At 38.4% G+C, this 27,640-nt stretch overlaps 1 protein-coding gene across 1 annotated transcript in view; it reads right to left on the bottom strand.

The window, feature by feature from the left end:
- Positions 1-27,640, bottom strand: part of CDH13 (cadherin 13) — a 921,815-nt gene that overhangs the window by 472,840 nt on the left and 421,335 nt on the right. Inside the window, exon 4 of the mRNA XM_012730735.1 lies at positions 4,371-4,487. Within this exon, the coding sequence (XP_012586189.1) occupies positions 4,371-4,487 (117 nt within the window). The remainder of the gene's footprint in view (positions 1-4,370; positions 4,488-27,640) is intronic.

Genomic DNA, 27,640 nt, shown 5'->3' on the forward strand with positions numbered 1-27,640 from the left:
TTTTTTTTTGTGTGTGTGTGTCTTTCCCCTTGAGTTATACAGGTATCCTTTCTTTAGGGGAATTCAGAGTGTGAGAAAATATGAGAGGGAGAAAAAAATAATATTAATATTTAAGCTCTGAAATGCAAGACAAACAAACTAAAAGTACTTAAGTTTCAGCATGCCAATTCTTGTATCTTTAATGTGATGTAAGTTTCCCTTCTATTTTTCCAATGTTGTATTATGAAATTTGCAAACACAGAGGAAAGTAGAAAGAAGTTTACAGTGACCCACAAAATGATCACTAACATTTGACTGTATTTGCTTAATTATATAAACTTCTTTCACTTTTTTCCCTTAAAAATATCTTTATGGAGGCCCTCCCTGGTGGCTTTTAATGCTATTTTAAAATCATTATCAGCAAGGATATTTCATTCAATGGAAGTGAATTCATGGATTGTATTTAGCATCCTCAAGTGTATTGGTTGCAGTACAGACTTTGAAATCTCAAAGAGCTGGTGGAAAACTTCTCTATGTTATTAAGCAACAGTGTGACTTCTGACAGGTGGCCTCAGCTCTCTGGGTAATGAGTCTCATTACCCTCATTTGGCACATTGGAAGATGATCCTCATGGGTGGTTATTATGAAAATTCAATATAATACTTGAAAAGTTCTTACATGTTATAGTACTGGGCAAGTAGTGATGATTTTCCTCACTCTTCCATAATCCCACAAGATCAAGGCCCTTGTCTGTTTCCTTTGTCCTTAAATCCCCAGTCCTTAGCACAATGCCTTGTAAATAGCAGAGACTGAATATAGGCTTGTTAATGTGAGTTGGGCTGAGTTTCAGAGATTTTCCCTCCTGGGCTGCAGCAAGTACTTGTTAATGGAGAGAGGCAAGTGCAGTAGCTTCAAAGGTACCAGACACAAGAAAGTTAGTTCCGGAAATGAGATGAGAGCAGCGAATGAGACAAAGATAGAAAAAACCTAGCTTTCAAAGCAAAAGTATTTGAGCCAAGTTTAGTGACAGAGCAGACTCCTGTGCCCACACCCTACATCTCACCTCCCGATGCATTGCAGCAACTTTCAGCTGCCATGAACCTCTCCCCCAGGTCTCAGCAGGCCCTTGATTGGGTGCATACAGCAGATCAGGCTGGATGTGCTGCAGAATTCACATCTCTGGGAGCAGCCCTACTGAAGACTGAGGGAGGTTGGTATATAAACCTCTCAGCATCCCCTGCTGTGGACAGCACACCCTTAGCCTGTGGTCTGCTCCATTTCCTAGTGTTTCCTCATGGGGTTACAAACCATCACTCACAGTGGCAGCTGCCTTGATGAACAGGCCACCAGATTGATTGCTTCCTCTTCCCTGTCTAGCTTCCTCATTTCCTTATCTTATTCTGGTCAACTCCCATATAAACTCTCTGCACTGGAATTCTTATCTCAGGGTCAGCTTCTGGGAAGAAACCCAAAATACGACAAGTGTCTTTATACATTTATAACTACAGAATCTCTTCTTCAAATAGCATTCTATGCTGAACTCTGATATGCAATATTTATAAAATCAGAGCTGTCCTGACTCAGAGGGTTGGGAGAGGGGTGCCATGTGAGGCTACAGCCCAGCCCATCTGCTTTCCTTTCCTTTCTCCCCACCTCCCAGCACTCACTAAGGACACATATCTGCTCTCTCGCAACTTTGAAAAACATCTTTTTCAGCTACTGCTGGGGTCAACAAGGATACAATATAAGACATAAAGAGAAGGAGAAGAGGTATGAATACAAAGCAGGCACAAAGAAAAAAAATAAATGTGTTCCTACAAAAGCATAAAAAGCATGGGCAAAAAAATAGTTTTCCCAAGACCATACAACTGTCTTGCAAAAACCACCTGGAGGTTAGGAGACTCTCATACATTATGATGTCAGTAGACGATCATACTTACTATAATAGTTGCTTGTGTAGAGAATCCAGGATTAGTCTGTGGGCAGAACCTAAGTGGCTATAAAGACACGAGTCCTCAGCTGGGAAACCAGACCATGTGCTGAGGATGTAACAAGTAAGAAATGATGCAGAAGAATGTCCCTAGATAGCTGCATGATTATTGACCCATATATATCTTGAAGAATGAGCCATGTGAATCTACCTAGATATACTCAGTGGTATAGAAACATGTGAGATTAGAGGCAGCTGTGAATGATCACATCGTTTATTCTCCAAATCTGGGCACGTTTAAGGGGAAAAGTGCTAATAATCATGTCAGAACATGCCTACATTCCAGATAACTGAGTGTATGATCTCCCTTGTCATAATCTACTCAAAGCAGTTGAAAACTCCAGTACTGAAAGTATTATACGTCAGTAGTAGGTAGGACTGGTAAAAGATAGTTTAGATCAGATCTATGTGAACCTGAGTGTGTCTCAAAATCACCCAGATTCCACACATCACGCCAAGAGCTTCTGTTTCCGTAGCTCTGGGGTAGGACAATGAGGCCATGCAAGGTTGATGATCTACAGCCACTCTTGATGTAGGCCTGCTTCACACTAGTGGTTTCCAATCCTGGCTGCACATCAGAATTGCCCGGGATCTTCTAAAAAAAATATTTATGCTTGGACTTCACCCCTGATCTATTAAGTCAATCTCTGAGGTGGAAGCTAACATGTATATTTTAACCAGTGCTGAGGGCTGAGAACAGGGATTGTATAAGGCAGATACTTTTATGTCTTGAAAAGACACAAGAGATTTGAGGCACAGCCTTGCTGACTTGGGGACTCTGACGCCTATGCCTGATCATCACAGCCACCAGGGCTGTCCAAAGGTGTAGGGCTCGGAGGGCTAGCCCTCTGTCCACTCAAGACAGCCCTCTTGCACTTTACATCATATCCTGGACTCGTAGCAAGATTTTGTTCAAGAAAGACATCTTGGGCACAGTTGCACTTAAAAAGCACAAATAGGGTGATTACCAGAATGTGAATATGTGTCTAGTTTCCAATATAAATAGAATTGTACTAGTCAAAATCAACCTTACCTCCTGCCTAGATGGCTTTAACATCTTTCAGGGATTTTTGTGTACATCCCTCCCTATTACTCTGTTCCCACAAATCCTTTCCTGCAGATAGCCAGAGGGATCTTATAAACAGACAGACAGACAGACAGACAGACACACACACACACACACACACACAAACATGCACACACACACGCACACACACACCTGGGGCTTTCCAGTAGGTTCTTCCTGCATACATGTACCATGAAGTCCCTATTGCTCATGTTGGCTTCCAAAGCCCATGTGACAGTCCTGCTTCCTTGAATTCCATCTTGTCATTATTTCTCTCACCTCATGGCAGTCAGCAAAGCATGTGCTCCTCAAACATGCCCGTCTTTCTCCAGGCCTGTGCCTAAATGCTTACCACTCATATTTCCCTTTGCTTCAGCCTCCATACAAATAACTTTGACCAATCTTTTCCAAGCCCTCTGCATAAATCTTCTTTCCTCTCTATGTCATATGCTGCTATTTACTTTTTCACATCACCCTGTTTCTGTTTTTCATATCATCTGTCAGACTATAATTTTTCTTGTTTTTTTTTTTCACTAGTAAGTCTCATGACCAGAATACAATCCCAATCAGAGTAAGGACTTGTTCACAGCCATAGCACTCAGGCTTTGTCTTACGGTCAGCGTGTAACAGGAACTCATTTATTTAATTAGCCAATAGTCCAACTGCAGCAACTATTAATACCATTTATTTAGCTAACTACCATTGTTAAATAACTTCACTGAAAAATATGCACTGGTTAAAACTAGATTATCCACATCAACTTTCCTATGGGGAGAGAATGTACTGACCAGCAATATCAATATTTCTGTCAACAGTGAATATTGTTTTCTTTCTAGAAAAGTTGTTCTGATTAATTTAATACTGTTGTCTGGATCTGGTTAGCATGATTTAGTTCCTTTGATATGATTTTCTTTTTAGGACATTAGTCCACTAGAATTCCTGTACCTCCACATTTGAAAATAAGATCACACTAAAAAGGCCACAGAGCTCATACTGTTATCCCAGCAGGCCTTATCCATCCATTCACTTGGACAACATCTAGAAAAGCAATGTATCTATTTCTTAACAGATGACTTCCTCCAAATACAACTTTAGCCTCATTGTCTAACATGTAGATTTCCAAATCATTATATTGGAAGTTATTCTTATTTTTTCAAAGTCCTTTGGTTATTGTTTGATGACCTTTTGGCATTCTTTACTTGACAAGTCCATTTAACCTCTGATCATCAAGAACAACCCCAGCTGGTAACCTAGATAGACACAGTCAGCTTCCCTCATGTGTTCTTGTCTCTAAGTAAAAACATGCATTTTCCATATGCCTTTTGTCTGACTTACCTTGCCAACATCTCTTGGGAAAGGTTGTCTCTGATTCTCTGGGATTAAAATGGGAGATACCACAATGGACCTCTTTTGTCTTGGGACTGGAGAAGTTCTGGCGAATTTAAATATATCCTGCAAAGAAGAAAACAAAATCACTTGGATAAAATTCCCCACAGCAAGGATGCATCATCTGTTCTGAGATGCATCTCCTTTGTTGTGAAAGCATAGGGCTGTTTGGACAGTGTTAATTTTATTCTATCAAACCTCATTAGCGTTAGTAAATACATAGAATCAAACTAAAGCTGACATTGCAATTCACAATGACTATCATTAACCTATTTAATCCCATCTTCTGGATCATTTATTCACAAAATCAGTCTTGATTTATATATCCCACAGTGCTTGGTATTCTAATTTTTAATTTGCCAGGTGAGGAGATTACTCAACAGGTCAGGAACTCACAGAACTTGCAGGATGGCCAGCTGCAAAGGCTTGGCACACCCAAATGGATAGAAATAAAGGGGCCATTGTACAGTTCCAAGCTATGTCAAGCATTAGGGAGGCTCTTAGTCAATGTTTATTCAGGAACATTTGTTGTTAGTAGCAATAGGTTGACTGTTGGAATGCTTTCCCCACCTCAGTTGTTGGGATAACACTGACAGAATTTCTGTCTAATGTATAACTCATCTTTTTAATTCAATAAGAGTGTGAACAAGAGGAAACTTAACATTATTATTTTAAATAAAGTGTAATACTATCCACAAAAAGTAGAAAAGCATAAAGCTAAACTTTCTGAAGACTAAGTGATCTTATTAAATTTGAGCCTGAAACTTTCAGGAAAACTCCCTTTTTCAACAGGGAGCTAAGAAAGGGCTTGAGGAAGTGTCAAAAGTTATTAGCACCAAAATAAGATCTTCTCCTTGATCAGATCACAAGAGTGAAAGAGAGCTGACAGAAGAATATAATTTTTAATACATAAATTAATCTTATTTTACTCACATAAAGTTATTCACATACATCAAAAGTATGCAACTCAAACTTTGGATTACAGGTTCCAACCAAAATTCTATGAGAAATGATAGTTGAATAACATGCATTGCCCCCAAGCCCCATAATGGTGTGTGTGTGTGCTAAAATCTCATATATCTCATTACACATAATGATATGTAAACTCTCATCATCTATAATGTACACTCTCATTATTTATATATCAAATCACATACTTTTAAAGGAAAATTCATATAGCAAATGTCAAACAGGAAATAAGGTCAACTCCCAACACTATAAAGACAAAAGAAACTTATAGTCTTTCCCTGGATTTTGGTAGAATGTAACTGAGTGTCCCTGTGGGAAGCAATGGAGCAGTATTTATCTAATGCAAACTTACAGATGCACATATCTATTCACTCTGTGCTTTCATTCCTAGGAATACACTAGAGCTAAATTTGAAACAAGAACAAAACTGTATGCACGAAGATATTGAGTGAGATATTATTTGTAAAGGGCAAAAATGGAAAACAACCTAAATGTTCACCCTCAGGTAAAGGTTAAACTTGGGTTTGTCAATGGTGATATTCTTGGTCAGTAACCAATAGGGTGCCATGGAGACCATGTTCTGAGCACATCACCATCTCAAGGTGCCATTATATATCAACAGTAGAGCAGGCCTACAATGGCCAGAGTGCTAAGGTCTTTACACATTTTATCTTATGCTCACGATAAAGCTCCTGAATAAATAACCCTTTTAACCAGTGAGGAATATCATTTCTGAAAGGCCATTTAAGTTGTTCCAATTGACTTAACTACTAAAGAGAATATAAGCTAAAGTGTGTAGGAAAACGTAGAATATCATATTTAACATTTTCTGTTTTATACAAGTTATATCCAGTGGACTTGAGTAATATTTAAATCTCAATAGATAAGTTTAAATTAAAAACAACAACAACAAAAATTTGGTGTCTAAAAAGACCAACGCTTCAATATTCAGATAAAGATAGAAAACAAGAATATGTATATGGAAAAGGCAGTAAGAAGAAAAAAGTAAGAAGGGTTAAACAACAACAAAACCAGCCAAACAATCAAAACAACAATAATAATAACCCAACCCAAGCAAGCAAAACACAACATAGAGAAAAGAGAATAGAAAGACAAGGAAAAAAAAATGAAACAGCCATGGATATATTCATAAAATACTGCTGTTTAATGTCTATGAAAATTCTGTTGGTTTTTTAGAGGATGGTGAGAGGAATAGAAAATATGAAAAATATGTGCAGTATGTGAATCTCATTTACAATAAAAGAAGTCTTAGGCTCAGATGAGAGAATGTCTAGAGCAGCACTTTGAGAAGATTTAAAGTCATGTGTAAATGTGAGGGACTGGTGATTCAGCTCTATAATAAAGTAACATAGACTTCGGTTCATTACAACAATATATGTGTAACTGTATCTAAAGTAATGAGAAAGCATACTGTATTGTCAATAACAAACTTTCTGTTGTTTGTAATAAAGGGCTTGTTTGTGGATTCGAGCCTGTGAACTGGTGTTATCTTTGTCCTCATGTTCAGGTCCCCCATTCCTACTTCTTATGTCCCCTCAGCAGCTTGCAAACCCACAGCAGTCAGTCTATTTTCCTGAATTCCACAGCATCCCAGAGTTGGCAACCAGCCCATTGTGTCAACCACTGCATCTAACATTTCTAAACAGAGAAGCATGAAGCTCTAGGTCTCAGTACAGGAAACAGGAATCTGGAAGAGGAGTTGGGGAAGGGAGCAATTGCAGAGATACCTGCATGCAGTGGGGCCTGGTAAAGGAAGGACTGGAGCCAGGATATCCTCTAGATTCCAGCTCCACCTTTTTCCAAGATTTCCTACTTGTCCAATGTCTTTCTGTATTCGGGCTCTTCTTCTATGTATTTTACATTATATTTATCATGATTGACAAATGTCTACATATTTGCTGCTGTGTCTACCTTTAACCTGGTTGGCAGTGATGATTTCACCTGTGTCTTTTGTGTGTCTGAAAACAGTAGGAGCCATATATCTAATGTGATTGCCAGTTTTATGCAGTTTTATATCAAGGCACATGTGTATAACCATGTTTATGTGCAACTCTGGGGATTGATGTGTATATTTGTATCTGTCAATACATTTCCTTAGCTAGGTTGTAGCCACAACTTCAAGGAAAGGCAAGACAGATAGTAGGGATGAAGAGAATGTAACCAATGCAAGAGTTGCTTATAGAGGAAGACAGGGTATTGGGAAGAAGGAAACATTAGGGTGAAGGAGAGTTATGTTATGACTCTGCCTACTAGTGTTATTGCAGATAGCAAAGACAAAAAAAAGGTGGGAATGAAAATTGGTTCAACCACTATAAATCTGTGTGGAGTTTCCTCAAATTGCTAAAAATGGAGCTTCCATATGATCTAGCAATTCCACTTCTATGTAGCTACCCCAAAGGACAAAAGACATTAATCTCAAAGGATACCTGCACCCCTATGTTTATTGTAACACTATTTACAATATATAAGCTATGGAAACAATCCAAATGCCCAAAAATGGATGAACGGCTCAAAAAAGATGTGGTGTATATGTGCAGTGGGGTATTATTCAGCAATAAAAAAAAATTCATTCCATTTGCAGCAACATGGATGGCACCTGAAATAAGCCAGAAAGAAAAAGAAAAAAGTGAATGATTTTACTTATAGAAGGAATGTAGAGGGTCCAAATAAAGGATAGGGGGGTGGGGGCGGAAGTGATTATAGTAAAGTAAAAATCAAAATAATAGGCAACTATAAACCAAATTCTGCAGTGGGGGAAGGGGGTAGGATGAAAACAGTGGCAGGAAGAACACAAGGGACTATGGTGAATGGTACATGGGTTAATTGGTGGTGGGAATTTCATGGGACTGTAACTGAGATGAGAAAGCACACATTATGTGAAAATGAAGACTGATGCAAAAAAATTGTATAAAATAATAAAATAAAAACTAGTTCTGGATACTGATGCTAGATACCATGACCTGTTGACTTTGAGGGTCCACTGAACAGAGAGACTTTTAGAGTGTATGTAGTTATGGAAGGAGAGGGAGTCATTCTCACCCAGGTACAAGAATGTGATGTTGGCATTGATACCACCCTGAGAAAGGGAGGAATTTAATCTTTTGATTTGTTTCTAGATGATTAGTAGAGGTCATATAAAAGTTGGTAGGCAAATAGTGGAGAACCAGAAAAATAAAGAGAATTTCAATTTTAGGGCTACTTACTCAACACAGATGCCCCCTTCAACAGATTGAATATTAAGGAGATGACTTTGCTTGATGATGAACAGGTAACTGCTGAAGAGCAGCCTTAATGAGTATGATAGGGCTAGCTGTCAGATTAACCAGTGAGAAGGAGTTTGGTATGAAAGGGAAGGAGAGAAATGAGACATCTGTTTATCCAAGGGAAACCAGGATGGTCTGGGCTTAAGGAAGGGGAACGGAGAAGGGAGCCATGGTCCTGGATGAATGAAGAAGCTATTCCACATTTCACATTTCTATGCAATCAAATGCAGGTGTCAACCACCCTTGTTGTATCTGGGGTGAGATTAAATGTTTACTTCATTATCTTCTGGGGGCTGAAGTTTGTCTACTCCTCTAAGAAAGAGTCAACAAACACCAAACTTTCAGCAGCAAATTTAGGAGGTTGGAGACTCAGGGTACTAAGTGGTCTTCATTTCCAACTATCTATTTCCCCAATAATCTGGAGGCCAAGTGTCAATTGAGCAGACTCATCTGTTGGAGGTTTATGGAAAAGAATTATGCTGACAATAAAATGGGTGATGTGGAAATGGCCTGCTCATCCTGCATATCACTTCATGCTTTGTCAGGGTTTGTCAGGAGCTCATTTCAAAGTGGAGTGGTGGAAGTATGCTGGCTGGTAGATTTAAGGATGGAGTTAAGTCAGCTATTATAAATGAGGTCATAAATGTTTTCCAAGGGCTACTGATATACCGATGATGTGATGGAAAGGGGGGTGCAAGTCACTATTTCTAAGACTATTTATCCACTTACATTTGCTTTCTGAGAAGTGATCACCAGGTCAATTTCTGCAATAATGAAAGCAAAGTATCAGGGACTTTGGGGATGGCCAAAACAAGAAACCTCTCAATGAAAATCTAATAATGGAGCATCTGAATGATTAGCACTGTGAAATACTCCATTTCCACAAGGATATTAATATCTCAGTCATTTCTGTTGTTGTGTATGTTTAGGGTGAAAAGGAAATGTCTTTGGTCAAAACAGTCAATGGAGAAAGGTTTCATCAGGGGTGATAGCAATTTGAGTGATGATGCCAGAAGTTCTCTGTCTGGCAACCAGAAAGAGCTTTTAAAACCTTGCCCTCCTTGTCATAAAGGTCATAATTTGCCCTCTATTGATGAAGGCTGCAGACTCCAAAGTGACCATGGTTAGGGAAGGCAGGCTGGGCTCCTGGTGGCATCTCTGGGCTGCCCTTATCTGAGGACAAAAAGGTGTTTCTCCTGCACTTCCCACCTTTACATTCCATGTGTCTTCCTTCCTCTCAGTGACACATCATCTGTTCTTAGAATAATCTTTCACACGTGGATTCTATGTATGCTTTCCTACTTTACAAGCATTCTAATTTATAAAATGCTCTTAAAGTTCCGCCTCAATTATCTCTACCTTTTCTTAATAGCTCAATTTGTTGACTATAAAATTGGGAAATATTAAGCATACAAAGCACAATACTCATGACAACCTGGTAAAGGAAAGATTCGTTTTTCAAAGATAAAGGCATAAACTTATTATTTCCACCCCCCCCCCCCCCGACAAACAGTGTAGTATTTGTGTTCACAGCCTTTAGGAGTGTTTATGCTTCTTGGCTGAGTAACGGAACTTCTAGGAATCCATCTTAAGGAAACAATAATGAGCACTCATAGAGGTTTTTACAGCAGTATTATGATTTAAAGAAATGTAACCACATTACCTATCCAGGAAGACATAAAGGGTTAAATACCTTTTTTACCTATTTTCTTCCACCTGTCAACCCATAACCATTTTAACACACATTCACATTCCCTCTTCCTCCAACATGTGTATGTACACATACCCCACAGACTTGCAACTTTCTAGCCACTAAGAACTTCCTTTTCCCTTCTCTCTTAACATATTACCCTCTTTGAAGTCATCTTTTTCTAACAATTCATGATACCTTCTACCAAGGAAGTCCTTCCTTTTCATCTTAGAAAAGGCAAATTTATCCCTAATTCATCCCACCGATACATAACCCCAAGTCTTCTGCCTAGGAGAGAATTCTGACAGAATAAGTCTATCTGTCTGTCTGTCTCTGGCTCTAAATATTGGTGGAGCACTAGAGAGGCAAAACCTGGGTCACTTTATTTGTGCATGTGTATAGATCCCTGCCAACAAGATCAGCTTGTTGTTAATTATTGTATTTTTTTAAAGATTTATTTATGTATACAAGAATTGGGGTACAGGACAGAGGTGCGGGGTAGGGGATGAGAGAATTCACCAGAGAATTAGTGGGGAGCAGAACAGGCAGATCAAGTGAAGTACACTGCTGAGGGGAGCAATGGTTGGGTCAGGAGAGGTCTGTACGCCATGTGGGTCACTTCCGGGACTGGGAATCAAACTTGTGTTGCAGTGACTGTGGACAGCTTCATAGCATTGTGCTTTAACCTGCTGCACCACCAGGGAGAACCCTAATTATTTTTGTATAGTCATTAGCCTGACTTAACCAATACAGCAAATACAGCTTAGTTGTATGTGGGAATAAATGAAAACTAACTAGTGAAGACACAAAAGCACAGAAATCATGAAGCATACCCAAAGGTTGATCAGATTAAATAAGCAAAACTAGTTAGTTAGTTACTACTGTCAAGGGGACAAAGCCCTAGAACAATGAAAAATACTTGGCTCCAAACTCTGTTTCACTAGAATAGTGTGTATAGAAGCAAATGTTAATACAAATTGATATTTAAGGGCAAGAGTTGCTCACTTCCTTGATATAGTCACTGATACTCAAATCTGTCCTTGACATGCATGAGATATAGCTAAACAAGACTGAAGCTTATCAGTGAAAAAATGTGTAACATCTCAACTTCTCTTTGAGATTCCAATAATAAATGAAACTACCAGCTCAGGAAAGGGGATATTTTATGTAGAAGTCTAGTTGTGATGGTTTTTTGATATAATCCTGTTTTATTTGTTTGTTTTGTTTTTTTTTATGATGGGCTTTAGTAAGTGCCTCTGTGTTCCATCTCTACAGCATCTCCACCTACTGCCTAAGTGTCCTAGCCACACTTAGTTAGGACTCTCCCTGTGTGGAAGTCCTTAAGTTGCTCTAGTGTAGGCTGGCCATGAACTACAAATATTCAGCAACTCTTTGCCTTGTGGCCAACACTCCATCTTCATGACCTACTGTAATTTCTCAAACACATGTTTTTCCTACATGTCCTTCTTCATTGTTTCCACTTGATTAACTCTTCCGCATCCTTGAGTCAAATGACACCTCTCCCAGAAGTCTTCCCTGACTTTTTTAAGTTCAGTAACCTTCCTTTTCTTATATATTCCAACTGCTCATGGGACATTCTTCTATCATGAGCTCTCCCATGATATTATACCAGTAAAACTGCATTCTTTACATTTAAATGTGGAATTGTTTAGTTAACAGATTCTTATTAATCACTTGTGTGGACTAGTTATTCATTGTGTCAGTTGCTGGATAAGAAACAAAGCAAGAAAAAAATGAAAGCCCCATCCTTGGAACTTTCTAAAATCAAGACAAACCCATTAAGTACATCCTTACCTTAAAAATATCTCTAAGTATGAAAAAGGAAATCTCCTGCACTGCTGGTAGGAATGCAAACTAGTACAACCACTATGGAAAACTGTTTTGAAGTTCCTCAAGCTGCTTAACATGGAGCTTCCCTATGACCCAGCAATCCCACTGCTTGGTATCTATACCCAAAAGACACAAAAACACCGATTCAAAAAGATACCTGCACCCCCATGTTTACTGCTGCTTTATTTACAATTGGAAAAACATGGAAGCAGCCCAAATGCCCAAAAGTAGATGATTGGATTAAAAAGATGGGGTACATATATACAATGGAATATTACTCAGCAACCAAAAAAAATAAACACATGTCTTTTGCAGCAACTGGATGGAGCTGGAAAAGATCATGCTTAGTGAGATAAGCTAGAAAGAAAAAGAAAAATACCGGATGGTTTCACTCACAGCAGGAGTATAATGGACCAGGCAAAAAAATAATAAGAATAATGAATAGCCATATACCAGAGATATTTTGTGGGGATAGAGTGGGGAATAGGATCAAAAACCGGGGTGGGGGGAGGGAAGTGCACAGGACTATGGTGATGGCACACGGGTGACTCGGTGATGGGAAACCCATGGGGATTACAATTGAGATGAAAAAAAAATGTACAAAATGATGTAAAAATAAACTATTATATTATAAAGAAAAAAAATATTTCCAAGTGTTCTGAAGTAGCACAGGTCTGTGTAGTGATCAGAAAGGGAGACTCCTAGATTTTCATAAGATAGAGACCTTACGCTAACAAGTTGATTGGAAGGGAAGAAAATTGCTTGGCATTTATGAGAGAAAAACTAAATTGCCCCCTGGATTACTCAGCAAGAAGACCATTAATTTCTGGAAGAAATAACAATCAAGATCTGAAGGGAAGGTGGAATTCATGCAGGTGAAAAGAGAAGGGGAGGAAGAAGAGTTCTAGGCCTGAGGAATGGCATATGAGAAGCACAGAGTATGAAGAGGAACAAAGATCAGAAGGGTTGGAGCTCAGGTAAGGCTCCAAGAAGCTCCAGAAGAGGCTGAAAGGGAGGAGAGGTCAGACTTCATGCAGGCATTGCGGCCAAGCAGAGAAGGATGGTTCTGAGCCTAAGAATGGTTTTAAGTAGGAGTCTAGGATCTGCTCTTGCCTTGTCCTTGCCCTGTGGGAGCTGAGGAGCCATCCCTGGAGTATTCGGGTTTTCTTTTTTGCTACAGGATACCTTAAAGCCATCCCTACATTTGACCAATTTAACTTGAAAATAAAATTTAAAAACAAGAATAACTACCCCCCTCCTTTCCATATACCCACTTTTTCCACTACTTGCTCTAAAAGGTCAACTTATTCACATTTGAATTGCAAATTTAGAAATGAAACCATACACTTTGGAGGAAAATGTGCCAAACTATACCCCCATTCAAGTTGCAGTTGCTTCCGAAATATTTCATGAATCTAGCAGGAGCAATAACAACACAAATCAGGACTTGCTAGTTTCAATGGAAGTGAAAAATGTTTTAAACATATTTAGATTCTTCAGTCAGAGGTCCATTCAGCCACGTGTGATGGTGATGGGAATGTAATGGATACAATTTCCCTCTATCTGCTCTGGCATTGATAAAATATTCATGTTAAATAGCTACTTCTGAACACCTGGAGGCATCTTGCAGAGTTTTACAGATGGGCTTGTTTTTCTAATACACATATGTACGCCTGCCTCAACAGCTGTATTAATCTGAGTGTGCATTCTAGATGTGTGAGCACGTACTCTAGATCCATGCTCTCTGGTCTGCATGAGCTCATAAACATGTGATTGGTCTTAAAAGAAAGTCCTGGTTAGAAAATCCACACTAGGAAAAGCAATTCTTTTCAATTCAGTGAGTATTTATCGGTGCTTGCTTCCCCTGTGGAAATTTCACAGTAAATGATATATATCTATCCTGGGGACACTCAACATGCCTGGAACCAGGCTGAGAATCCTGTTCTCTCCATCCACCGCTCCAGCAAAACATGAGGTTTCCTATCTTCCTTTTCCCAGCTGTTGAAGGGCCAGGCACTAACATACCCTGTGAAAGGGTTGTTTCATTCCCCCCCCCATACTACACTCCCAAATGTAGCTCCACCGGGGGAATTTTCCCTGGAACCCCTCCACTCTTCCCCACTACCACTCCCTGCCATGACCACATTTTACCTGCTTGACCACCTGTGGTTTCTTCATGACTTTTTGTTTCTCATTTTTCCATGAGCCCACTGGAGAGTGGATTCATAACAACTGGGAGCTCAACGCTCTTAATCTGACTCCCCAGCCCATGAGCTAAGTAAAGATTTGAGAGCAAGTTGTTTATTTGGTGGTGATCCCAGAGAGCATTGATGTTAGAATGGGCATGTAAAGCAGGGGAGGGAAGGCAGCTATGGGAGGGAATATTAACTCGTGAGCACCAGTGGGGGGAATTCCAGTAGCCAGGCAAAACATTGATTCTGGTTATTCACTGGAGGGGTGGGGAGAGGGTATTACTCTCTGGACTTGTGGGCAGTTGGAGCTGAATCCCATGCTCCGATGGGAAAGCCCAAGGAAGTAAGTGTATGTGGTGACCTTTAGATTGTTCCTGTCAGCTCACTAGAGAATGGAGTTGCATTCACTTAATATTTCACTTCTGTGACAATGACTACATTGCTGTGGTGGAGAAGGAAGTTAAAGAGGCAAAAAGAGGGATGGTATAAAAGGAGAGAGTGAGTAGTGTGTGTACAGATAACTTTCACCTACAAATTTTGCTAAATGAATGTCTCAGAATCAACAAGAGACATAATTCTGGTGTTATGTCCAGAGGTTCAGTTCATGAGCCTCTCAGATTATGAAAACTCAGTATCTTGAACAGGATTCTACTGCTTTGAACACAAGTGTTTCCAAGTTTCTCAGATGGAAGACATTAAAGGTAAACTACCAACTCTGGCCTTGGTAGAGAAACACAGTTGGCACCATGCTGAGAGGCAGCTGGTTATACTGACCTTCTTGGGAGACATACACATCATTCTCCAAAGCAAAATCCTTCTGTAAAATTTAATTCATTTAGGTATAAATAATCAAAAGTATTTCTTGAGCACCTACTATGTGCCATGAACCTAGAAAAGCACAGCAACAATGCTCTGTTCCTTTTCCTTCAAGCTATCCCTACCATTCGTTCTGGCTTCTCTGCACAGAAAGCTGAGGATTTTATGAACATCTTTGCAACTGCAAGGCTAACTATGAATTACATGACTAGAGGCTACTTAAAAAGCAAATCCAGGAAAGAAAAATAATCCCCAGTGTAGGTTGCGCTTCTCCTGACTCACCTCTATAACCCACCCATCTACCTGCTTTGGCCTGTTCTTCAGTTCACAGATGTGGGTGTGTTTGTGCTTGTGTGTGTGTGTTGTGCCTGCATTTTTATGCAGATGAAAAACTGATATTATCTCTTTTCTTCTGCTTGTGTTAAGTGGACATGTGTGCCTATGCATGTGTGTAGATACATGTGTGCACTGAAGAGTTTTTCTTTCAGCACTTTGGAGGGTTGGACTATAGGGGGCTTATATTGCCATGCCAGAGCATATCCATTTTTTAAAATTTATTTTCTTTTCTGATTCTAAATAAAATCACTTTTTTTTATAGAAAGTTTAGAAAATATTTTACGATACAAAAGGAAAATTTACTCACTGTCTTGTATAAGACAAATAGAAAAACATCTCAGTGCCCTTCCTTCCAGGTTTAATATAATTTTTGTTTAAGTTGAAACTGAGGGTAGGAACAATTTTGTATATTTCTTTTTGAATCAAATGATAAATGTGATTCCCTCCCATGTTACAAATTCTGTAAACAATTTTAGTAGCTGCACAAAACATCATGTGGACATAGCCACGTAGCCACACAGATTTCACCATCCACCTGTTGTTATGCTTAGATGGTTAGGAGTTTCCAATTTTCTGTTATTACAAATAAAATACATATAAGATGTCACTGAGTGTAAAGTTTTGTAGGCTTGCTTATTTTTTCTAATAAGGATTTCTTACAATGCACTAGCATTAGAGGGCTCATAGGGTCAAAGATTATGAACAATAACGACAGTATGACACACTACTAAGCCACCAATCACCCCCGGAGATAGGTTTAACCTTGCCATGGCTGGACATTCCCAAGTGGCTCCATCATTGCTCCTCTAGTTCCAACCACTGCTTTTGTCTGAACATACAGCCTCTATCTAACATGAATTTCTGCCTTCCTGTACCAGTACTCCTGGAACCCACAGTCCTCTACATCCCACTGATAACACAGACATGCACAGACACATGGACATACACACACAGACACACAGAAATGCACATAGGCACACACAGAGACACTCATACAGGCACGCACACACACATACACACATACAGAGGACACTGAACCTATTATACATTCTGTATGTCATTTTCAGCTCAGCTCAGGTTAGATGCTAATTTCTCTTAACTTCAGTTTTTTTTTTCTGCCAGATTCCATTTGTATGCACATGCAGGCTTCCTTTATATTTAACTTTAATAAGTATTATCTGTTTAATAAATATTTATGTGTTTAATAACCACTATCTAATATCAGGTGACAAACTGGTATTACCTCTTTTCTTCATCATAGGAGTTTTTTCAGATTTTCTCTCCTGAGGGCAACCAGAGAAGAAAAGATCCCTACATTTATATGTAACACTTGATACATTCAGTCATCGGACTGGAAGGAACAAACATTCATTCCCCCATCTCTTGCAGTGGAGTTACCCCGTTAAGTGGCAAGAGAGTTCTGGCTGAGGACTTGATATCACAGTTCCCTGCAATGAACCTTGACTTCACACATGTTGGGCCAAAGAGAGACTGCATGAAGATTAATGTCACTGGGTCATTCCCAGATGGACACAGAGAAAAACAGTGTAAAACTTTATCGAGTCTTCTTTGCTTTCCTACCCTAAGAAAGGTTTTCAGGAGGAACCTAATGGTGATATAGGAAACTGAGGGTCCTAAACAAAGGTTCCCCAAGAACAGGGGTGAACTCAAACCTCCCCTTAAATAGGATGTGCCCCTGTCTCAGACAGAACAACAGAGGGAGGAAATGTAAAGCAGTGTCTGGCATGAAGAAAAGGAAGTACTCACTACCAAGCCTCATCCTCTGGATTTGGTCTGTTTTTGAGATCCCTGTTCCTCCCATTTCTATCTACTTGCTTTGCTTTTGGCCATTAACTTCTTGATGTAATGGCTGCAAACTAAAATTAGAAAGCTATTTTCCATACTGAGTGCCAAAGTCAATTGCCTCCTTTGTCCAACCAATTTTTAAATATCCTTTTGATAGAAATTCACAATTATTTTGCTTGGGGAGTTCTTCTCAACATTTAACTTAAATTATTTTTCCCTCCCCACAAATGCTGAGTAAATTTCTCTCTCACTGAAGCCTCCCCCAAACTTCCAGTAGTATTCCTCTTTCTCTTTCATTAAAGACATTTTAATTAAGATACTGGGGTTATGTCAACCCACTTAAGCGACAATCTCTCTTTTATGGAGCTCTCTTCAGTGAAGTTCCTACTCAGCAAAGTGTCTGTCACCAGCCTGTGCAGTTTCACTCTCCTCCCTTTGTACTGCGTTTGTTGTTGTTGTATTACAGATCCTCACATTTTAATTCAACTTCAGCCTTTATTCCACACTATGCAGTTTACAATAGTAAATTTGTCTTCACAATGATGCATGTGACATTGCATGTCTCCTTAAGTCATCGATTAGTGTGCCCCTTGAAGGTTCAAAGATATGTCAGATCTACCAGGCAAAAGATAAAAAGAAGACTACATTTGATATTTTTTGACATCTGAGGTTTCTCTGGGCCCAGTGGTTTTGATGTGAGGATGGTAAAACACAACTGCCTGAAAAAAAACAAACAAATAAAACCCAAAAAACCTAACAACAACCAAAAAAACCCAGGAGAACATGTTATAAATATTCAATTGCCACATAATACTCATTCTTCCTTAAAAGACTGAAGGATCAGGCTCCTTTTTCAAAGTCAGGGTTGACAAATGTAGCAACTATTTGATAATAGGGCTCAGAAAAATCTATTATGACACCAAGAGAAATACGTGAGCATCCAGGCTACCCTGTGAACTTGCCCCGCAGGAGGGGAACAATTTCATTTGCTTTCAAATCCTTCTCCACATTAAGTTCTTCAAGCATTTTGCAAATAGGAAAAATACTTGAAAAGATTCTCTAGGTGACAGAGAATATTTTGTGCACACTGACTGGTTTGGACACTAGGTTTGCAAACATCTTTCCCCTGTAATATCACATATTCTCTGGTATGTGAGGACCATTAGGCTTCCACACTCTGCCAGAAAAGTTAAACATTTTGTTCAAGGACATATACTCTGGCAAGTTGGGGGGGCCAGGATCTGAACCCAGATGCTTGTATGAGGAGCCTGTGTTGTTACCTACTCTATCTCAGGCCTCCTGCGAATGCTGTCTTTGCACAATGAAATTTTAATTGCCACAAAAATTGTAATCAGGAGCTCTTCCAGTTACATTTAAATGCATCACATTGATCTTTTATCTAGTCCTTGAGCTCCAGCTTTGAAATAGATTCAGAAATTTACTGTTTCTTACTCCCCTGTCCTCTCCCAAATGCCACCATCCTCTCGGTCCCAATCAACATTATTTTTGGCTTGGATTATAGAAAAAAAAAGAACTCTTAATTGATTCCCCAGCTTCTGCCTTGCTCCTACTTCCCATCCCCAGAGCAGCCAGTGTTCCTATTAAAACATGAACTGGATGACATCACTCCTCTGTTTCCAGTGGGGCCTCCTAGTACTTGACGTATCTTTGTACTGGTCTACAATGTTATGTGATTACCCCGCCTCTTGCCCCATTATCTCAAGTCCCCTGTCTCATACTAGTCCAAATGCAATGACACATGAGAGTACACGAGGTGCATTCTACCTCAGGAACTTTTCACCTCCTGTTCACCCTGCCTGGCATGCTCTTCCTAGGACTTACAGAGTGGCTATATTAGTTCCATATGGCTGTCATGACAATGTGAAGTGAAATTAGTGGCTTAAAGCAACACAAATGTACTATACAATTCTCAGGGCCTGGTATTCCAGCTAGGTCTCAGTGAATTAAAGTCAAAGAGAAGTCATGGGTATCCCAATTCTGGAATCTCTAGAAAGGAATCTTTTGTCCAGCCTTTCTCAGACAGGTTTTCTGTCTTTCCCTTAGGACATTCAGTTCTTCCTCTTATCCGACTTAAAGGCAAGATAAGGCCTTTGTGGCCCTATTCAACACTTCATCCTTTAAACTTCTCTCCTACTTGGCCCTTTGCTGGTTACATTCCAGTCATACTAATCTCACTGATATTCTTTGATCATAAACATGCCAACCTCAGGGCCTTTGCACTTACTATCCCCATACTCAGAAATACTCCACATTTGAAGTATTTCCTGACCCAATATCCAATATTATGTGATGTTCCCAACACTTTCTAACTCCTTTCTGTGATTTACATGTATCCATATCACTTGTTTCCATCTAACATGACATGTTTTATTTATTTGTACTATTTTGTATGTGTCCCTGCATAACATATAAGACCCATAGTGCAGGATTTTGATTTTTTTTTTTATCATTCTTATTTACCATTTTAATGCTGATAAACCAGAACAGTCTGGCACTTGGAAAGTGCTTAAATGACTAATGAATTGAGTGAATGATGACTTAATCTAATTGAGAAGTCAAAGTGAGTTTATGTGAAATAATACAATCCATTGAGATCCTAGGTATATTAACTGATTGTTAGGAGAAACAGAGATTGTGCCTGAGTGAAGTGGTCAGGGTGGTGGACTGAATGTTAACTTGGTTTTGAAGGACAGTTAAGATTGGCTGGATAAAGAAGGAATGCTCAGGTAGAATGAAATAACAGAGAAAGCACTACCAGTGTCTCACACAGAGTGTTGCCATGTACCAGGTACTATGCTAAGCACTTTTTAGATGAACCACATCATTTAATACTAAAAACAGCATTTTGGTCGTCACTATTATTAACCTCAGACAAAGAATTTGAGGCATTGGGAGGTTGGGAAATTTGCAAAGAGGTGTTCAAAGTTAAAACACACACACACACACAAGGATTAGAATAATGCAGTATGGGTTGTTACTCTAAGAAATAAAAATAATAAAACTAAACACTTAACTTGTGGAAGATTCTTACTGAATGATGTCTATCATAATCAGGGTAATAGTTAGGTCAAAGTAGAAGAATTTTCATGTTATTTCCTCTCATGCTGGTCAGGCTCCTATATATGAGTTCAGACATGTTTGTAAGCTCCTTCCCATCTGCAGAAGTTTCTGTCTGCTGTTAGACACACTGGGTAAACCAGTGAATACAAACTCACTGGTCCACTAGTGCCTAATAGAAATCTAGGGCCGTCTCCAATATTAGGGGAATTTTGTATTTGAAGGGACTTTAATAACTAAGCCAGAGGCAGACAGGAGGTCATTAGCCTAAAAGTAACATGTTTTTTATTCAAGAAACAGCATCTTCATTCCTCTTCAACTTGAATACTTATGATAATACCTTGTTATTGGCATATGTGGCGGCCACTGGGGATCCAACAGGCAGTTTAGAATAGTGGTTAAAGACAAGATTATCAATTTAATGACATGCATTCAAATCCCAGCTCTGTCACTTACTAGATATGTGTTAAATTATTCAACCGTTCTGTGTTCTAATGTATATAAAATGGAGATTGCACCACAAACAACTAAAAATGGTATAGTTGTGGTGTACAAACACCACACTAGCCTGCATATGTAGCTTTTCAGATGTTAGCTACCACTTTTATTTTAGTAATAATAAAATAAAATAAAATTTATTCTGCAATTTTTTTTAAAGATTTATCTATTTATACATATAGAACTGGGGTACAGGCTAGAGGTACAGGGGGTGAGAGGATTCACTGGAGACAGAATAGAGAGCAGAACAGGTAAATGTACTGAATTATACTGCTGAGGGGAGCAATGGGTGGGTCAGGAGAGGTCTACCATGCCATGTGGGTCAGCTCCCTGATTGGGAATTGAACTCTTGCTACAGTGGCTGCAGATAGCTTCATAATGCTGTGCTTTAACCCATTGCATCACCAGGGAGGGTACTATTTTTCCTTTCCCTAAAGAGGTAGTTAGCAATGGGCTCAAGAAGCAATTTCTGCATTCAGTTAATCCGTGCAGACTCACATTTATTTTACCTCTTTTCCCAGTGTTCACATCTTATATGCTTCTATATTCTCTTGATTCACTCCTCAGAATGTTTCTTATCAAAATCCAAATGCTTCAAACCAGTAATAAAAATAAAATCTTAAGAGAAGATGAGGGAAAAAAAAAAGACACATTACAGAGTAGAAAAGATAAGAATGACAGCAGATGTCTTGTCAGAAACAATGCAAGTCAGAAAACTTAGAGAAATCTTTAAAATATGCAAACCAAAAAAATGTCAATCCAGCATTGTAAACCCAGAGAAAAGCTTTTCCCAAACTGAAGGTCAAATGAAGACTTTTTTCTGATATAAAAATGTGAATGAATTCACTACCATCAGAATAGCGCTGTAAGAAATGTTAAATAGTACTTCAGGTAAAGGGAAAATATCAATTGGAAATTTGTATCTACAAACAAAAAGGGTCAAAAGTGAAAGAAGGAGTGAATATATGGGGAATTATGACTTCATGTGTCTTGAAAAGGCAGTTGATTGCTTAAAACAGAAGTAAAATGAATTTTGGGGTTCACAACATGTAGTGAAATAAAAAAATAGGAGTGCTATGAAGGCTGGGGACAGGAGAAATTATAGTCTGGTAAGCTTCCTATAATATGTGCAAAGTACTGTAAGATTTAAAAACAAACTGTGAAGATACATACTGTAAGTCCGAAAGCAACCACTAAAATAATAAAACAAAGAACATTTCTAGAGACCATGTTCTTCAGTTTAGTCAGAAAGCTACTTACTACTTTTAGATTCCTGACCCTGGAGCCAGCATGATTTCTCATTTAGACCACACCAAGAGTCACCTAATGTAGTTCTTTCCCTGCAGTTTCATTTTCCTTCATTCCATCGACATATGATTCTAGACTAGGTATTATGAAATATTATGTATCAAGGGTTACCTCTAAGGTAGCACAGGCTTGATACTCAGTGGATTATTTATTGCAGAAGAAATAAATAATAGGAAGTGGTAATTGTTCTTGCAGTGTGGTCTCCTCTGTCTTCTGAGCCTAATATTTGAGTTGGAGGTGAGACAACTTTTCTAATTTCCTTTCTCCATTAGAATATGTTTTGGGTCAAATGCTGCTACATGTTGGTCACTAACAGGTGACCAACTTTCTAGCTTTTGTATTTTTAAAATAGCAGCTCTATTATCTGGGATATCCTTCTCATTTAAATTTTACAGATGTAACCTACTCTTAAAAGTTTTCCTTGAACAACTCAGTCCAGCTAGTTGTGGAAATTCGGGAGGAAGGAGTTGTTACACAGGCAGTCATATTGGTTGTGCTGGTGAGATCATCACTTCAATCCTGCAATATAACTCTATTGTAATTAAAGATAGTGAATTACTTCCATCAAGCAAGTTTATACTATTGTTTTTTGGAATTTAAGCTATTATTGTTTTCTATGCTGTATATGATAGTGCCTCCTAATCTTGAAATCTCCTGGGACTTTTTGAAATGCACAAAAGGTAAGACTCAGATGAAAATACCAGTATTTTAATAGGCTACAGGCAATTCTAAATTATGAGATTGCTAAGAATCATAATTCTATTACCTGAGTTTTTTTAGTAAATTTTTAGCTGTGTGTGTATATGTGCAGGAATGCTTCATTACTGTTAGACTCAATACTTCTTTGAAAGCATTAAAACAAAGGCAACTAAGTCATTTATCTCCATGGTAGTATCAACTTCTGTTGAGCAAAACTGAACTTTAACAAGGTTAACCAACTTGTCTAAGGTATATAATCAGTGACATGTGGAGATGTATTGATTTTAATCTATATCAGTATTTCTACAAACACGCACAATTTTGACATTACTCAAAGGACAAGATTAAGAGTTTTTTCTTTTCAAAGATGCTCAGAGGAATTTTAATTTATGCAACTTGGAAAATACTTCAGCATGTCCCTGCCTTTCAAAGTCATGGACAATTTTTTTCTCTAAACTAAAAAATCAGATATTAAGAACTCTGATTTAAAAGTAATCATTTTCAAGTGCAAATTGAGCAATAATGTTGCATCCAATTCTGTGGTTGATCAGGAGTAAAAAAGAAAATCTCACATCTGATTAGCACAGTATCATTGAAGTGTGAAGCCCAGTTGGCTCCTCCCAGGACATAACTATGGTCAGTCTAAGGGAATTAAATATCAATTGACTGACTCTGCATTGACTCATGCTTATAAAGCACAAACTATTTATACTAGGGATTTAAATTGGACTTCAGCAGAGTCTCCCAGTCCTGAAAATTGAAATCATGAGTTGTGATAGCAATAAAATGCTCATGAAATGTAGTCACAGCCCATGGATAATTTTTTCTGTAATTGCATTTTCAGTTTTTTGGTTGGTCCTTTAGCTATGGTAAAGAGGATATTTTCCATTTCCTGCTACAGGAGCTGTTGGATACACACAGGTCCCCACTGCAGACTACTGACTAGCTGTACAGTCTCTCTGAGCTGATGTTTGGGCTCCTATTTAGTCTCCTGACTGTTCTTAGAGAGAGATGTAGACAGCTCATGATGGTTGGTTGCCAAACTGAGAACTGATGATTTTCTTGGATCATCTTGACTGAACTGAGCAAGGACAAAGCCTTAGACCTGGTCAGCAATAATAGCTGCCATAGGTGGATGCCCTTGAATTGCTGTACTTGTAAATAACTCTACACATTTCTACTTTTGCTGACAAAGGGATTTGCAAAGTTCAAAATAGGTGAGTGTATACTTCTCTTCCTATTACACCTATCTCTACTTACTGCCCTTAAAACATATATCCTACCCTGCAGATTAACTGGAATATTCTGTCTTGCTAACTTTATCAGATTCACTGAAGGTATCATTAATGACTCTCTTTTCTGAACTTCTTCAAATAATTTCAGAATATTTCTCAGAGTTTTATTTATCTGTTGCATGTCAAATTACCACTAAGAGAAGATAAACTAAAGAGCTTAGAGCTTATTTAGTCCCTCCCATTGTCAATCATGGACTACGAGGCACCACACGCTGCTCAATAAAAGCTTAATGAACTGAAATTTTGAATTACGATCTTATGAATTCATAGTCATTGTTCAGTTAAACAGATTGTACCTGCCATTTCAACTAAAAAGTCAATGAGCCTATCTTGAGCATCTACCATATGCCAAGGATTTAGGCCAGAAGCTGTGTTGCCCAAACACAATATATAACCATGAGGAACTCACAGCATATCGGGGGGGGGGGGGTTGGAAGAAAAATATACTAGGAAATAATGAAAACTCAACAAAATAAATACTATATAAATATAACAAGACAAAATAATACATGTAATTTTAGTATTGAGTTCTTAATGCTTATGAGAGGACATATTATCCTCTCATATTGTCACTCACCAAATGTGACCCATGTGTAGCTATAATCCACATGTAGGTAAAGGTAGGTGTGAATAGGTAGGATCCAGCCCAGAATAGAAGAGTACTTTATCAATGACATCATTTAGAATTGTTAGCAGGTGTTTATTGTTGTTGTTGTGTTTCTTTTTAATTTGTCTGTTCCTCAGTAGATCATAATTATCATATTCATATCCCAGGGGACATAATCCTTGAGTTGAAAGTTTGAGGAAAGTTTAATGACATACTAGAGATGATTTATACTGTAGCCTTCACATATACTTTTCCCAGCTCCAGATCATGGTATATTTATACTACAGTAATTGTTAAACACTATGTATCAGATTTTTTTTTTTTCTCTAGAGAGCCGGCTGTTAACCATGGGGAAGGTTTATTTCTCAAGTTGACAAGGAAGTCTATTACTGGGAAAACAGTAAGATTTTGCCTAACAAAGAAAAATGTGATGCATTGTACATCACTGATATCACTCTGATGATAAACTCCATAAGAGGACCTCATGCCTATGCAGGGTGTGTACAGGATAACAGTCATCATCATAGTGGGTTTGAATAGTTATAGAACGAACAGTGATTGAGAACTCAATTATCCTAAAATGTATTTTTATTGCCAATAATTTGGAAGTAACTGCTGTAGTGGAAAGATTTTTGTATAGCCATCCCCTAACAATTCAGAAGGAAGTCACCAACTTAAAATATAAAACACACAATAAGGGAGAAGAGTTGTTGCTGATAATGAAATGTTATTTCCATGAATATCCTGGGTAATGTGGTTTGCTGTCCAGATCTTCCATTCAGAACTAAAACATTCACTCTTTCAGCTGTTGGAATATTGTCAGAGTTCTCACCTCAGAGGTCTTGGTCCTTTTCAGAAAGGAATTTTTTTTAATTAATTATTTTTTTATAATATAATAGTTTATTTTTACATCATTTTGTGCCTTTTTCAATCTCAATCCCTGTAGGCTTCACATCACCAAATCACCGTGTGCCATTACCACAGTCCATTGTACTTGCCTCCCCCCATCATTTTTGATCCCATTCCCCATTCCATCTCCGTAAAATGTCTCTGGGATGTAGTTGTTCATTATTATTACTATTATTTTCTCCCCTAGTCCTACTATGAGTGAAACCATCTGGTATTTTTCCTTTTCTTTCTAGCTTATTTCATTAGTCATGATCTTTTCCAGTTCCATCCATGTTGCTGCAAAAGACATGTTTCTTTATTTTGGTTGCTGAGCAATATTCCATTGTGTATATGTGCCACATCTTTTTAATCCAGTCATCCATTTTTGGGCATTTGGGCTGTTTCCATGTCTTTCCAATTGTGAATAAAGCAGCAATAAACATAGGGGTGCAGGTATCTTTTTGAATCCGTGCTTTTGTATCTTTTGGGTAGATACCTAGGAGTGGGATTGCTGGGTCAAAGGGAAGCTCCATGTTAAGCAATTTGAGGAACCTCCAAACAGTTTTCCATAGTGGTTGTACTAGTTTGCATTCCCACCAGCAGTGCAGGAGGGTTCCTTTTTCTCCACATCCTTGCCAACATGTGTTGTTGCTAGTTGTTTGAAGATGTGCCATTCTCACTGGTGTGAGGTGGTATCTCATTTAGGTTTTAATTTGCATCTCCCTTATTACGAGCGATGTTGAACATTTTTTCATATGCTTGTTGGCCATCTGCATTTCCTCTTTGGAGAAGTGTCTTTTTAGCTTTTCTACCTATTTTTTGATAGGGCTGTTTATCTTTGTTGAGTTTCATCAGTTCTTTGTGATTAATCCTTTATCACTAATTATGTGTGAAAAAAAATTTCCAATCACTGGAATGTCTGTTTCTTTTTTCTAATGTCTCTTTTGCTGTACAGAAGCTCTTTAACTTGATGTAGTCCCATCTATTTATCCTTTCCTTCACTATCATTGCGTTGGGTGCTATATCTTCAAAGATGTTACTGAAGTGTATGTCATGTAGCGTTTCACCTATCTTTGCTTCTAGGTATTTTATAGTTTAGAAGGGAAACTTTTTGCCTAATATTACATTCATTTCCTAGGAGCAGTCTATATCCAGTAACTAGTCAATTTGCAGGTATAGAATCCCAAATCCTTGCCCCAAATCAGGACAAAACCGAAGGGATTGCTTAGTCTCAAAGTTCCCTGCAGGTCCAGTTGAGGTCACTGTTAAAATCTTATCACAGCTCCAGTTCTCCTTCTGTTCAACACTGCATCCTTCATTTTGTAGTATTATTCCTAGAGCACTCCCCAAAGTTTCCTACATGTCAACCTCCAACTAAAATACTATTTCCCAGATAAAGAAGGCAAAGTAAGGATAGAAACAACCATATATTTTCATGAACATCACAGACCTGATGTTTTGGCCTAGTCCAGGGACTTCTTATACTCTCCAACTTCATTTAACTTGAAGTTGGAAACACTTTGGAATTTTGAAATTTCCTGTAACAGGAGGATGATTTTCTAGTATATATCCTGGGTTTTTAATGGCAGACCTAAATATTCTGACTTTAAAAATAGGTCTATCTCTTGACCAAAACCTTGAATATTTTTTTTATTATATAACAGTTTATTTTTACATCATTTTGTACATTTTTTTTCCATCTCAATTGTAATCCCCGCGGGTTTCCCATCACCATGTCACCATAATCCCGTGCACTTCCCTCCCCACCCCCCCATTTTTGATCCCATTCCCCACTCTACCCCCACAAAATGTCTCTGGTATATGGTTGTTCATTATTTTGGTTATTTTCTCGCCTGGTCCATTATACTCCTGCTATGAGTGAAACCATCCGGTATTTTTCTT

The sequence above is a fragment of the Condylura cristata genome, unplaced genomic scaffold (genome assembly GCF_000260355.1).
Source record: "Condylura cristata isolate star-nosed mole 26May11 unplaced genomic scaffold, ConCri1.0 scaffold00028, whole genome shotgun sequence".
Taxonomy (NCBI): Eukaryota; Metazoa; Chordata; class Mammalia; order Eulipotyphla; family Talpidae; genus Condylura; species Condylura cristata.